This window comes from Pyrgilauda ruficollis, unplaced genomic scaffold (assembly GCF_017590135.1).
Source record: "Pyrgilauda ruficollis isolate IOZ18807 unplaced genomic scaffold, ASM1759013v1 scaffold28, whole genome shotgun sequence".
In the NCBI taxonomy this organism is placed as follows: domain Eukaryota; kingdom Metazoa; phylum Chordata; class Aves; order Passeriformes; family Passeridae; genus Pyrgilauda; species Pyrgilauda ruficollis.
In genome coordinates, this window is record NW_024524155.1 from 95,709 (window position 1) to 111,182 (window position 15,474).

The 15,474-nt window shown below is 36.7% G+C and overlaps 1 protein-coding gene across 3 annotated transcripts in view; it reads right to left on the reverse strand.

The window, feature by feature from the left end:
- The window catches only part of BAZ1A (bromodomain adjacent to zinc finger domain 1A), a 66,459-nt gene that overhangs the window by 13,560 nt on the left and 37,425 nt on the right, over positions 1 to 15,474 (reverse strand). For all 3 annotated transcript variants that reach the window (XM_041471929.1, XM_041471928.1, XM_041471927.1), the window contains exons 11-21: positions 14,188 to 14,326; positions 13,592 to 13,738; positions 11,122 to 11,217; positions 10,769 to 10,993; positions 9,951 to 10,116; positions 9,550 to 9,663; positions 8,884 to 9,008; positions 6,660 to 7,268; positions 3,885 to 4,048; positions 3,548 to 3,702; positions 882 to 1,030 (exon numbers count right to left, since the gene is read on the reverse strand). In XM_041471929.1, the coding sequence (XP_041327863.1) occupies positions 882 to 1,030; positions 3,548 to 3,702; positions 3,885 to 4,048; positions 6,660 to 7,268; positions 8,884 to 9,008; positions 9,550 to 9,663; positions 9,951 to 10,116; positions 10,769 to 10,993; positions 11,122 to 11,217; positions 13,592 to 13,738; positions 14,188 to 14,326 (2,089 nt within the window). The remainder of the gene's footprint in view (positions 1 to 881; positions 1,031 to 3,547; positions 3,703 to 3,884; positions 4,049 to 6,659; positions 7,269 to 8,883; positions 9,009 to 9,549; positions 9,664 to 9,950; positions 10,117 to 10,768; positions 10,994 to 11,121; positions 11,218 to 13,591; positions 13,739 to 14,187; positions 14,327 to 15,474) is intronic.

Consider the following 15,474-nt stretch of genomic DNA (forward strand, 5'->3'; position numbering starts at 1 on the left):
CTCATCCCCCGCGTGCCATCGACACAGCAAGTCTGACCAAGACAGCCACCTTGGGAAGGAGGAACTACCTTGACACATTTCTCTAAGATCAAAGTCCACTTCTGAATTGCAAAAGGATCCTAAGGAATCCAGACCTGAGGATTATGGGAGAACAAACTGACTATGCACTTTGGCCCCTCTATCTCACCTCTGAAGCCTCATCAGAGGAAGCCAAGTAAGAGGTGTCACAGTCAAGCTGTAATCCTGCTTTGGTTTAAATTTTTCTTCAACCTTTTATTTCCAAGTTTTACAGCACAAATGCAAAACCTGAGAATTTTAATGTTTGCAATGTAAGTATTTCCTATACTTTACTGTAAGTATTCTGTTATTGCTGAACAAGGTGATCCAGGTAAATTAGGCCTATATTGCTTTCACTGAAACAGTATAAAAAGAAACATTTTTGCAACCTAGAACTATAGTTCTAGGTCTCAGCAGTAATTCTGAACTATAGTGTTCCCCCAGAAAGTTTGATCATTTCTGCCTAAGGGTACAATTTGTCTGCCAATGCATCAGTGTAACTGTAACACCACATAAACAAGATCACTGAAAAAAATCTATGTTAAATAAGCATGCATTTAAGAATTTGCGTGTTAATTCATACAATATATATGTGTACATATATATATATATATATATATATATGTAAAAATCAATACATATGTGTGTGTGTTAACTTTTTCTTCTTTTCCTCAAGATATCCTTCCAAAGCATCCAGTCTTACAAAACAAGGAAGTGGGTTTGGGGTCAGGGGTCTTACTGCAGGGTTAGGGTGGATGTGTTTGGCTTGTTAGTTACAAAATCTTACACAACACTAGAGACATAGTTTCAATTCTGAGACTTACCAAGAGGTGCTTTGAGGAACCTGCGTTCAATTCCTTGTTCTATCTGAAGCAGTGCAGATGCCAAGTAGTGGACCACATTACTGACTGGCTGAGGAGTACTTGTGCTTGTTGATGCAGCACTTGGAGCTTCAGTTTTTAACCCAACAAGTCTAGAAGAGAAATGTATTAAATTATCTTTGAAGTCTCTGAAGTTAATACCAGAGATACCTGCAAATGTATCTACAGAAGCTGCTTACTTGAACTCCATGTACTCGCACGGATTACTGACATGAACGGGTACTACACAGTGTGATGAGCCATCCTAATGTTTATGTTTGCTCAGCTAGCCTAGTTGACCTAGACAAATCATTTTTATGTAACAGTTACATAAATTGCAAGAAATGTGGATGACAAATTTCAAAACAATTAAGATTTCCAGAAAATCTGATGTGGCATCCATCAGCTAGTTTAAGACAGATTTCTGTGAAGAATGTAGTCCCAACAATTCTTCACTGAAAACACTTCCAGTGGCAAAGTGTAGTCTTTTAGAACACATCCACCCACAGAAGTTCAACTACACAGATCCCTAAAATTCAAAAGATTTTTGAAAAGAAAATAAAAAAATAAAAACAAAGTAATTTTTAAATGTAAATCAAGAATTGCTAACTTATATGTCCTCATGCTTTATAAAATAGTAATTTTTTATGTAAGGGTGGTTAAAAAACCTTCCAAACAATAAAAAAAACCCTAAAAAACCCCTGAAACCAACCATACAAACCCCACAAACAAACAAGCAGACCACCAAAGAGGTAGTTTTCCAATAAAACAGGACCAAAATACTAAGTAATCATTTCAAAATGTAGCTAATCTTTCTGAACCATAAACATTAAGTAATGTGCGAAGAGCAGCTCACACTACTGAAAATAAAATTTCATTTCTACTTGGGGTTTATAAAAAATTAACTAATTAAAACTGTCTGGATTGTGCCTTATTCTCGTGAATAAGCAATGCTTTTGGTTGTCCCTGTTCTTTTTTCACACTTAAAAGCTGTTCATTATATTTTGCAGTCACACACATTTTGAGAGCCTGAAAGCAAACAGAAAGAAAGCTGCGGAGTTATTTACATTTCACTAGTCAAACTCCAAGGTCTTAATGAGATGTCACTTGCTCTGAGGTGGATAAAAAGCCCCACATCAAAAGCAATCTGTCACATGATTTCAGAATCCCACACTCTGATTTAATATGCAAGATTTTATTAGAGCAGACTTTATTCAGAAACTCTGATGGAGTCAGTATCAAATGGAAAAAAATTATGCTACAAAGTTCTGTAGTTGAATTGAGAGTTGGCAATGGAACAAGTACCCAATGTTGAGCGGAAACAGATAAATTTCAGCTTCTTAGTTAAAACAGTGGAATACGTCTATATTGTGGTTTTCAGGAACCAAATGTCTGCAAATTGTGTAGTTAATAGAAAGGATGATCCCAATCATTTTGCATGGAACTAGAGAACTCTGATTCAAAGGACAGTCTTACAGGAAAATTCTAATTCACAGTGATGAATGAAAACGGAAATAAAATGATAAAAAAAAACCCCAAAGAACTTCAAATTCCTAACATCCAACACAGCATTCATTAGTCCACTCAGAAATACAGCTTTTATAGAAGTCTAACAGCAGAAATGTCACAAAATGTTTAAGGCAAACAGTATGTTAGTACAATGACTGTCTCGAATGAATCTTTTTTCCTCAAGTGTTTCAATATTCACACCCTATCAAGAGACACAATTTCATATGCATTAACTATATTAAGGTAGACCTTTATTTCTGACAAGTATGCAACTCTGGAGAATTAAGAGTTTAGAAATCTTCACCATTTCTGAAGTTTTATTTACAACAAGAACTGCTATCAGAGAACCACATCTGTCTCAAATGTTTAAAAATCAAACATCACAGAACACTTTACAGCTACAACACTGTAGGATTGGAGGTTTCCTTCCTTTTACTACGTTGCAGCTTGCTCCACAGAAGTATTATCATTCCTAAATGATGTAATATCACATCTCCATTTTGCTGCTATGCTTAAAGTTAATCCAGACCATGGCCTGCTGTCCTGCTGGTTCTTACCATGACTCACGAGGCAAGTAAACATGCCAGTTCAACCAGAGATTTGTTACAATTACCATTTTTCCTTTACAACACCCCTACTCTTTTCAGAAATTGAAGTGTTTTGATTTTGCTGTTTTGTTTGGTGGGTTTTGGTTTTGTGTCTTGTTGGAGGTTTTTCTGTTTGTGTGAGGTTTTTTGGTTTGGGGCTTTTTTGGGGATAGGTTCTTCTGAAAAACACATCATCAATTGCCAGTATAATTTCTCCCTGCATTTAAAATTACTTCAAAATGAAACCACATGTTCCTTCTTTGATAATTAATGTTTACTGTGAGCAGTGGAGTATCTGAATACTCAAAGATGTAAAAATTGGTGCCTTAGTCTTACATGGTAATAGAACAGCATCATTTACAGACTATAAGCCAAAGTAAAATCCTGCATTTTAAGATTTACAGTCTTAAAAATCACCATGTGGAAGAATTTGAGGGTAAAAATAATTTGAAGGTCAAAAATTCCCCAGCCAAACAAAGGCAGAGCACTGCTATAAAAAGAGAGAAGAACCATTATTTAAACTATAGCACTTACCTGTCTTTCACAATAAACTTATCATGATCATCAGTTTCCATTTCTTCAGATTCTTCATTCACAGTTTTAATAATGCCATTTTCTTTGTTTTCATCATTCAGAAATTCGTATCGCCCATGTTCTAGGGCTGCTCTCCAAGCCTGTCTGTCTGTAACCTGAAGCAAACATACAAATTTGAGGTTTCTAAAGAATCAAAGGACACAGACTTTTAGTACTCATTACTATCTACATTTAATTTAATTATGCTTTTAGTAAAACCATTGCATGAAAGAGTTCTCATTTAAGTTACAGACTTGATGGCACCATTATGTTCCTACATTGTACCATTTACAAATACCTTAATAGCCCCCAATGTTCCTTGGTAGATCCTGTCTTCAATGTCCAAAAGAAAGTCCCTAAGTCTCAGTTCAAGCTGCTTCTCTGCAGATGGGTGAGATCCATCGTGGACATTCTGCACCCTTCCCCGTCCTATAGGAGGTCTGACATCACTCTGAGGTTTTTCTGCAAGAACAGCAAGTAAGTAATTTGGTGTTAGTATTTCTTGTTCCTTTAAAGCAGCTGTTGGCAGAGAGAACAATAGTACAAGACAGAACAAGATGAAAACATGGGTTTTTTTCAAAATTCCCTTCCTGTAACTAGGTGCCAACACCAACATCTGTGCCAACTAAGGAATCTGATTCAACCAAGCAGGGTAATGATGACCAATAGATGATTGGCATCCACTCATAACAACTCGTGAAAGAAATCCTTGTTAATTTAAAAGTAGTTCTTTTGTCTTAAAATTCTTTGAAAGTAGTAGAGCAAGGCTGGTGTTACTTATCTCAGAGGAGGAAAAAAAAGAGAATAAAGTCACATTTCTATTATTTGATTGCTCTTACTTTATAAGAGAACCCTTCAACTGTCTTTCGTGCGTGTATCTTTATCACAGAAACACTTAAAATCAGCATGTGCAACTGAAAATCATAAAACCTAACAGAAAAAGACAAGATAAAAACTCTTTTAAAAACCTAACCTTAGAACAAAACAAAAAGATAAGATGATACAGGCACAGACAAGACTGACTGTGTCCTCTAATTAAAGGCAGGGAAAAAAGGAGCAAGACAACATCCTAATTTATGAAAACAAGAGAGCTGATGATGATGGGTTTTCAAGTAAAAACCTACTCCCAAGAGAACTCAAAGTTCATGCAAAAACTCAAAACCCACAGGAAAGAGCTGAAAGTCTGCCCAAATCCTAAGTTAGTCTCACAAGTCTGCATAGGTGGTGAACGTTTTTGTTCACAGGATTTACCTTAAAACCTTTGAGTGCAGTGATAAGAAGGTACATGCAACAATTTAAGAGGTATTTAATAAATAATAAAAATAAAGCTGTTGCTAAGAAAGCACAGCATGAATTTCTAAGGTGCTCTCAATTGCTGAAGCAATTCCCTGTATGAAAGTAATCATGCAAAGACTCTCAAAATGTAGACTAGCAATTCTAATGGCTGCAGGTGGGAAAGGTCTTCTTTAGTTTAAAAGCAAAGAAGAAATGCATTATTTTTTCTTGAGTAGAACTAGAAAAAGCAGAACTAGAAAAGCAGCAACTGCTTTTCAAGTAATTGACAAGGAGAATTTAGTGGATACTGGAATAAAATCAAGTAATAGCACATATCAGTTTTATTTCCATGCTCTTTTGAGCAGGAACTGAAAAAGGCAGAAGCACAGCCTACGCTGCAGGAGAATCCCTCTTGTCCTACAAGTCATTTGAGTAAAGGCAATAGGGCAGCATCTGGAGTCCACAGCAGAAAAGCTCCCAACCCATGACACCTACAGGTGGCTATTTATCCCTGCTTATCATACAGTGGTGTGGCACCATTGGTATTGGACCACTGCATTTGAATTTTCTTGATCTCTATTCAAGTGAAGTTCAAAGCTGCCTCTTTTTTTTTAAATGAAAATCAATTATTAAACAGTTATTCTACAGATCTAACATTAAAAGAAAAGAAAAATCTGTGACTGTGGACATCAAGTTACTTCAGAGCAGAAAGCAACACACAAAATACAGACAAAGGTGCAGCAATTAAGAAAATAAGGAACCATATGTACAAACTCCAACATATCAGAAGATGATGGAGATTTTCTCACAAAAAAACCCCCCAATATAGAAAAAGGGCCTCAAAATAAAGCTTAATTACTATGCAAAACCTCTGTCCTGTGCTAGTTTCCACCAAAAGAAATGGTAGATCAGTTATAAATTTAGCAGTATCTGATGTGCTCACAGCATGCCCTAGCATACCCACTCCAGGAAAACAGAATTTGTGTCTGCTGTGAATAATATCCCCTTGCCCCAGTACCGATAACCCCAGATCCTCAAGGTAATTTGTCATAATTAAAAACAAAATGCAATTTCTTAAACATCACCCTAGGGCGTCACACTTTGGTAACATTGTCTACCCACCAACACACTATAAGCAAGCCAGCTGTAAGCCTGTACATGCAGAATTTTATCTGTGACTGGAGCCAATAGCTGGCCAATAAATGGCAAAATACTTGGCTAGGAGAAAAAGGAAATAGCCCTAAATCCTAGGTCCAGGATGGTGTTCAGTACACTCCTGTGTTTAAAAACCCATAAAAACATCTGCTATCCTGCTGCTTCCTTCTGCACTGGGTGTCTGCCAAAGGAAGAAAAGGGAAACAAAACCCAGAAAAGAATAATATCACAAAATGCCACTGCACTGATGTTAATCCATGTAACAACCAACCCAGCTACATGGCTTTTTAGCATGTATTAACTTTTATTCCCCAGTTAATCTTCTTCCAAAGTTAAAATTACTTCCTAAAATTGTCTGTTTAAAAGTCAATTCTGGTTTACTAAGCACTAAGATCTCAGAAAAATTATTGCTTTTTTTTTAGCATGAAACACCAGAAAATACCATAAAGATCTGTCAAGCAGGAAGAAAAAAAATGGAAGGCAGGGAAAAAAAACCAAACGTGTTTTCCATTGAGTGAAAAAAAGCTTAAGAATAATTCTTAGATCTTAGAAATTACAGCTGAATTAGAACTAGAGGTTTCTATAATATTATATAGAAGTTTTATCCGTAGAATCAAATTAAGACCAAGAATCTTTCATTTACCTGGAATATGGAATTTCTCCACAGGAAAACTGCTTAGTTGCTCATATATTCTACTTTTCTCTTGTAAAAGAGTTTCTTTTAAGGCACTCTCCCTATGTCCTCGGGAATTGAGAGCCTCTAGGAGTTGGTCCAGTTGTTCCCGAGAACTGTAAAAGCACCAACGGTTTGGTTTGTATACTGGCCTTGGCACCTCTACGACAACACTGGTATGTGAATCTTGGTCAATATTGGAGGTAGATTCAGAGGATTTCAAAGACTCTCCAGTTTTACTGAATACCTGAGGTTCACTTGTGCAAGACTGTCCACTATTCTGAAAGGAAGAGGTTCGAGGCAACAACATGTCTTCTGTGAGACCAGAATAGTCCTCCTCTACAAACAATCCAGGAACAGAGGGGAAAATCCAGTAGCGTCGGTACAGGCGGTCACGACCTAACGGGGTGATATTTGTGCAGGCTGTTGCGTTCTGAATCTTTTCTAACAGCTCCTTCTCTTTCTTTTGTTGTTCCTGTTTTAAAGCTTCTTCATCTTCAGCAGTAAGAGGTTCGCTCTTTTCACAAGTGGTCTCTTCTTGTCTTGTAAATTCTTTAAATCCATTTTGCCCTCGCCTTCCTAAAGTTAAAAGAAGTATGACAGCAATTAATTTACATATTTTTTAAACCAAAAACTCAAGTAAAGGGCAGGTTTTAGTTCTGTCCCTTTTGGGTTATCCAAACTTACACTGTCAAAGACAATCAGCTCAGTCAAGAGGCAATACTGGTTTTATTGTAGAAAAACTCAAGTGATTAACCCTCATTCCCTTGAAGAACAGGTAATTCACTTTGCAGAAACTAGATTCACCTTCACTTTGCAAAAACTAGATTAAGTCTCATTTACTGTCACTGTCACGTTCAATATCAGAAAAAATCAAAACTTTAAGAATGCAAAAATGCGTAATAGAAACATAAGGATAAAGTAAAATGCTAGTAATTTTACTACTGAATAAAAACTATGATCCAGTATTTATTTATCATACTCAAAATGATGATCTTAAACCACCAAAGGTCTCAAGAAAGACCAGAATTCCTACATAGCAGCTTTTATGGCAAACTCAGCTATCTTACATTTAAAAATTAAAGTGATCAAGTATTTACAATTATTTTCTCCCCTCAATTTGTACCAGTGGAAAACATTTCAGTTCACATCTTTAGTTTACACAAAAGTATTAAGTCCTGGTTGTCATCTGACCAGTATGTCTCATAACTGATGCATGCAACCTGAAAGGTGCAGTCAACACTCAAGTTCTACCTGTTTCCAGTGTGACCTTCAGCTCCCTAGCCGTATGAATAAAATAACACTTGTTTATCATTCAGTCACAATGTTTCAAACATGGGTATTTGAGAAACCTGAAATTCTGATTAAGATCTCCTTGCTTTTTCATGGCAAAGCTGTTACAAACATGCAAATCTCTATTACTGAATTACTTAGAATTTCCATCCTGGATACAGTTAGGAGCTGTACAAGTTTGCAACTTAAGTCCACAATCATCCAGGACTTTCACTGACACCAGCATGAAGCCTTCCCAGCAGAAAGACATGGATGAGCTAACAGCCCAAAGCCACCAACAATTCTTCCTCCTGTGGTGACATCTATGTTTAGTTAGGAACAGCAGGCAGCACCATTTACTGCACTGCAGTTCCTACTAGCACACTGCTGACGAAATTAAATCTAGGCATAAGTCTGCTTTTATTCTTGTATAGGAGGCATGCTGCTTCATTACAAAGGAAAACTAAACCCAAATGCTTCATCTGATGTTTTCTTTTCAAATATCAGTTGGTTTTGCACTTTACTAAAAAAAAAAAATTAAAAACATCAAACCCACACCATGTCCTATTAGATGAAACTGCTACGACTCTCTCTATGAGGGCAAGTACTTGTAATGGCATAACATTTTTAGGAATTAAAAAGTCCTCTTAGGAAAAGAGGAATCCACACAGCATGTATGGAAGACAAGAAGAAACAGAAGTGCAAAAGAACATACAGCTGATCATAAGAAGTACACCAGGCTGGCTCAATGTACAACAGCCCACTGTGATCATGTTTGAGTGTGTTTCCTTAAAAGAAAATTACAGCAAAGACTGATGCTTTTACTATAAAACACAAGTGCTTGCTTGTGTTTTATAGTATGCAGGTGTTTTATAGTGCATGCAGGTGCACAGGTACACAAACAAATCCATTATAGCATTACCTCTCCGTCGTTTTTTGTTTGGTCCCAGCTCTTCTTCATCCTCTGTGACTGTGTCCACATCTCGCTCTTTACGTTCCATCTCTTTGCTCTCTGTACTAGTATCAAGCTCTTCCCGTTCCTCCTCCCTGACACAGCAAAATAAACAAAGTGTGACTAACCAACCATAAAAAATACACAATAAAATATGGCATCTTTGACACAAAGAGTACTTTTATCTCAAAGTACTTAACTAGTAAAATACCTATAATGCTCTTAAAAAATAAACGGTACATTACAGACTATATTAAAGCCCAAAAGAAACCCACTGAACTGTAAATGTGAAGTTCTATATTAAGGACTAAAACCTGCTCTTTGGTACCCACACTTACATTTGAAGAGTATTATTATTACAATCACATCGTTTTTGGAGACATCTTAGGGTAGTTCTATTGTGGTGAATTTTTTTCATGTCTAAGAAGTTTCCTTCCCAAAATATATGTACCATTCTGTAAAACGCTTGTTACACATTTTTGTCTCATCTAGCAAATATAATTAATACCCTACAGAAAAACAGGCAGTTTTTACACTTTGTATATGATCTAGTCAATGAAACTACATGTATGAGGTCTGGCCACAAAGCTGGAAAGTGCTCTATGTTATATATAACAGTAATACTATGTATCATACCCAACAGATATTTCTACAGCAGGAATTCTTTGCTCCTCTTCTTTCAGCTTTTCCTGTTTCTCTTTCATTTTTAACTCTTGTTCTTTTAATCTTTCTTCTCTTTTCTTACGTATTCTAATAGTAAAAAGGATATAGAAAAGCAGTTGCAATTAATCTGCTATCTGGTCTGTCCACCAGATAGTTTTCTTTTATACTAAAACATCATCCAAAAATAGCAGAAACATGGGAAAACAACATTTAGCACAACAACATTCAGTGCAACTAAGCTTCACTCCTGTCTACTGTCCCAGAAAACCAGCATAGAACAGAAACATTACTACTGTTTCTCATATGCCTTCTGCAACAGAGAGATTAATCTCATTTGTAGCACCAAAATTTAGTTTTCTATATCCTAGTCCTACCTTGCTGCTGCTGCCTCTCGTTCTTTGCGATGCTGTTCTGCCTTTAATTCCCGGAACTCCTGTTTCGCTTGTCGTAGCACATCAACAGAGTCCTCAATGAAATCTCGAGTGGAGACCAGAGTCAGAAGTTTCCCACAGAGAGCATGAAGGATCTTCATCTTTTCTCCTAATAAAATTTGGATTGATGTTTATATTTCACTATGTAACTGATAACAAGCCTAACTCTTACAGACTCCAAACTGGATTTGTTCTCACTTAAGAATAAGTGAATAAACATTTGTAGTGCACTAGGTGCATTCCCAGAGACATTTCCTGAAATCCTATCTGCTTTGCTCAGAGACACAAGCCTTTATTTTTAGTTTATTAACTTTTACCACCAAAATTAGTAAAATGCAGTATTATCTTCAAAGTAGAGATAAAGGAAGAGTTGACAGAAATTTTTCTCCATTTCCAAACAATGAACAAAAGACCCAAATACAAACAGGGGAAAAAAGCAGCAGCTGAATCAAACACACCAGTGCTTTCAGAGAGATCCCCTTATTCAAGTAACACTAACATTTTTAAAATGGGATGAAAGAAAAGCTACTCAGAACTAATGAGACTGCCTAGCTCTGCAACCTCTGATGCGGTGGGATGTGCTTGTGGGGACTGAAGCATAGGGAGTGAGTGTTGGTCTATGTATGATCCCCAGAGATCCTTTCCAAACTCAATTATTCTACGAGACAATAAATTTTGACTATTATTGGTCTGAAGCACTTGAAAAATTGATCACTTATTGAGCAATCTAATATTCCCTAACATGTATCGTCTTTTATTACCTGGCAACAAATCATATACTGAGGTACTTGAAAGTTTCTTCAAGAGACCAGGATTACTTAATCTCAGCTCCATGCAAGCATCATCAGTAGTATCAAACCCTCCTCGTTTCTGGTAACGGTATTTTGCATTGGCTGATGTTATATCAGCACCTGATGCTAGAATGTGAAGTCTGAGAATCTCAGAAAGAGTGCAGCTATCAAGATCCAAGTTTTTCAAATTGCAGCCTACAGTTGAGAAGAATGAACAGTTATTTTATACAGATATTTAAATGTATATAAATATAAAAATAGTTCTTTAAAATACAGAGCAAAATAACAACAGTAACAAAACAAGAAGTGAAACCCACACATACCCTGATGTAACTGGGGCCATGCAGCTGCCAAAGTTGCAACTGCAGACAGTGCAGATTTTGTGGGGTCTGCATCTTCATCCAAAGCCTCTGTTAAATCTTTAAGGAAATAAACACTTTATTCTAGTGCAAATTAAAATTTGTACTGTGGAGGGGAGGAAAGGAAGCTGCATTTTGAGAGTTGCAGACAAAGCAAAAAGAGGGATGATATTTACAGATGCATCAATGTATTCAAAACTCAATTCAACATCCAAACAAAAATTTACAGATCTTGAAATGCAACTAAAAAAATCCAACTAAAAGCTAAGGACATGCACCACATGCTATATATAGGGAGAACACCATCTAAGCTGTTAAAGCAACTGCAACATGCAGAACATGCACAATGGCAACACAAAAGGCAGCAAGAACAAATCCAGGAACACACTTGAAAGTACAGACAAGTAGCAATGCAAGAACACCTGTATTTCTTTTCCTCATACAAACTGTTTTTCTTACCATAATTTTGTTTTTAGGAAGCATAACTCAAAACAATAATGTATTTTGATACTGGCTATCACCATTCACTTGATACTTTCTATCTGTAACTCAGATACAGCCTGTTCTGCACAAACACAATTACTAAGACATTACAAATAAATCATATTTCACCAAATCAAGCACGTGCACTTAATGACCATCATACATAAGCAAACTGACCAGGAAAGCAGGGAAGTGAAAGGGAGAAACAGCAAGTTCCTGTTTCTTAAACAAAGATTTCCTCAGCACTTACAGGTATTTCTCCAGAGGGTTGGCAGAATATTTTCAGCAGTGTATGCTGTTTCAACAATTTCACTTTATTCAAATCCAAATTATTAAGCAGTTAAAGTCACCAAGTCAAAACCACACATACACACCATACAAACACATAAATGCAAATCCACAACAGTTCTCTAGGATGATTTATGTTGTTTGAAAACTGTCACCCAGACACAGCAAAACAGATCTCTGCACCTCCCCTCTCACTTTAACTATATAACACACTTTGAGAAAGAACTGCACACCTCAAAACCACACATCCGTGGTGTTCCCTGTTGCAGAAACGCTGCCTGTACAGAATTTAACTGAGCAAACATGCTGACTACTGCTACTTTGGTTAGCCAGAATTACAAAGCCAAGACCATGTAATTCTTTTACGGAAAAGAAGATATCTAAACAAGAGTGACAAGAAATGAAAGTTCTGAGGCAAGTAAAACACAATAAATGAAGTGCCTTACCCACAACTCTGCTAAACTAGAAACAAAATGGCAGACTACTGCAACTGTCAGCCCCATTATGTCAAATTAAAATATGAAAGTTACATTATGTTTTTTCTGATCAGCCATACAAATAATATAGAATCTAATCAACTATTCCATTATTACCTGATAATCCTTGTTTGTATTGCAAAGGCAATACTCTCAGTAGTTAACAAATACAGTTTAATAGCTAAATTCAACAGTAATGAAAATACAGTCTAAATTTATTAACACAGTCTCAAATTTCTATTCAAGTAACAAGAGCAGCCACTGATACTGAAGACAGTGCCCACGCTTTATATAAAAATAATTTATAGACTGGACATCAATCTTAAGCCTGAAGATAAATACTCTTCAAGGGAGGAATTAAAGGAACTTTTGCTTAACTCACACACCTGGCTTGGAGGGGCACCACGGAACTCACTTGACCTCAAACAGGGAGTGTTCTTATGTACCTACCTCTAATGAAATAAAGGCTAGTAGGATGGGTCAAAGCTTCTCCTTTAGTCAGCAAATTTGGCAGTCCATAAACACAGGACCACAAATTTGTAACAAAGCCTGCACGTCTTTCTGATCAGTGGTTAGTATACACTGAATGCCTCTGAAAATGGGGGCAACATCAGCTTCAGAGCAAAAACCAAAGTCAGAGTGACTGTGAGAGTCTTTAGTGAGAGAACACAAATGGTGGTATCCAGGAGCTGTGGATGCATAACTTCAAGCCTTGAAGGACAATGAATATTCAATTCTCCATTACAGTTGTGCTGAGGAGTTTTAGTTTTTAATCTAGTTAGGTACACGTTTTTTTATAGATACAGATATCTTTGAGAAGACTTAGGAAAATGACTTGTTTCCTGACCCTCAGGAGAAACATGTAACAGTGCTGGAGGAAGAGGAGGAAGGTAAAGATGCTTCCTGCGCCTCCAAAACACAAGCAATGCTGTTAAAAGCTTATTATGCTTTGCTGGATACAATCATAGTAACAATGAGCTTCCTTTTCCTCTATTCCCCCCAGACCCTGAAGTCCATGCCCAGTTTAAGGCTTTAATTTCCAATAAAAGAGAAAAACAAAGCCCATTTACATACAATATCCATGCATAATACGACAAGGTTAAAAAAAAGGAGTGCCATATATCATGCAGCTTAAAGTTAATTCCAGTGCAACTTCAGCTTTTCAGCAGTAAAATTAAAGATCTGACCTTTGGTCTCAGCATCAGCTATTTGATCTTTGGCCACTTCCTCTTCCTCTTCGGCCATTGCCTGAAAGATGGCAGTCAGGAAGAAAAACAGCAATTCACATAGTGGGCCTTCAGTGTCATTTCCTACAAGAGCTTCCTCTAAAACCTCTGTGAATAAAGTTTAAGAAGCGTCACTTTTGCCGCAAAGTTGGAAAAAAAATAATGTACTGAAGAATGAAAACATTTTTATTTCTTCAGGTATGATAATTAAACTACGTTTCCATAATTTACTGCATATATTCCTAGAGTGATGGTGCCAGAAAAAGTGCTGAACAAACATTGTTTTCTTAATATAGAACTGCAAGAAAAAAGTACAAGTAGCTCTTTTGATAAGCAGAATAACAACTTGTACTCCAGAACTAATTTTGATTTTACAAGTCCCTTGGAGTTGACCGTGAACTGAAAACTGGATTGATATGCATGTGCTAGCACTGACACATTAAAGCCACACAGAGAATTCTGTAGCAGTGGTACTTGTGCGTACTTAAGATGTTTGGTTGTTTGGTAGAATGGAAACCACCAAAGTGGGGCACCTTGCCACATAAGCCACAACTTGCCTAAAGTCACTCCTTCAGGAAATTCATCTTGAAGATCAAAAAGTTCCCCAAAAGCATGTAAAAACTCCAAAACCATCAGAGCATCACCAAAGATCTCAGGAGGAAGTCTCGTCTTCACTGGCACCGGAATGGGAAGTTCCTGCAAACCAAATGGGACCACTTAATACAGTATTTGGTTTGTGCAAAGCACACAAGTCATTAAAACCAAAGACACTATTATTCTAAGGAATGTATTTGTTGAGTTTCTCAGCATTTTATTAAAACGAGTCCCACAGGACACACGATCAGTTGTCATTGTAACACCAGTGATAGTACTAACTTTGGAAACTGAAGAGCATGCAACTTGAGTAAACTTCTTTCTCAAGAATTTTACATTCATGTCCATGAAGTTTGTATCTTTATTAAATGAAGTTCATCCCACTACAGTTAAAAACATTGACTGTCATTGGCTTTTTCCTTTATACCTGTATTATTTCACGAGAGTTTTGAATTTCAGTTTCCTGAACTGTCTGGACAAGCAAAAAAAAACATACTCTTAAAAGTTACTTATGATTGCTTGCAAAGACAAGCAAACCAAAACTCTAACACCTTCACATAAAACACACCCTTCTAATTCTAGGATATGCAAGATCATGTCTAACATATGTGTGTTCTGGCACTGGGTTTTTTGCATTTGTAAGGCACTTACGGTAGCTGAAGACATTAAAGGGAGCTGATATAACCATATAACAAGACTGCTTAACAGAGACACCACCTCCAAATCACAGATTACAGTGCCTAACATCAAGTTTGATTTTGAAATTACTATCTTCATGTAATCCTTCAAGATTTGTCTTCATTTACTGTTAATTAGCACACATAGTTGAATAATTTTCAGAATGATGGATCTTTTCCACAAATGTGGTAGTTCACAAATATTAAAAAGAAAAAAGCCGAATAGTATGCTTCAAAAGAACACAGTAAGATATTTCATAAATTTCCATAGATGAGAATCTTTTCAAAAGCAGTCCCCACCTAAACTCATCTTTATTTATATTCTTGTCAATTCACAGACTCATAAAATAACAGGTTATTTGGAATTGTAAATACCACAAGGACCTTAAATTCCAACTCCTGGCCCTGCACAGAACCATCAATGTGAACCATCCTGTGCCTGAGAGCATTGTCCAAATGGTTCTTGAACTCTGTCAGACTTAGTGCTTTGACTACTCTCCTTGGAAGCCTGTTCCAGTGCCCAACCATCTTCTGGGTGAAAAAGCTTTTTCCAATATCCAACCTAACCTCCCC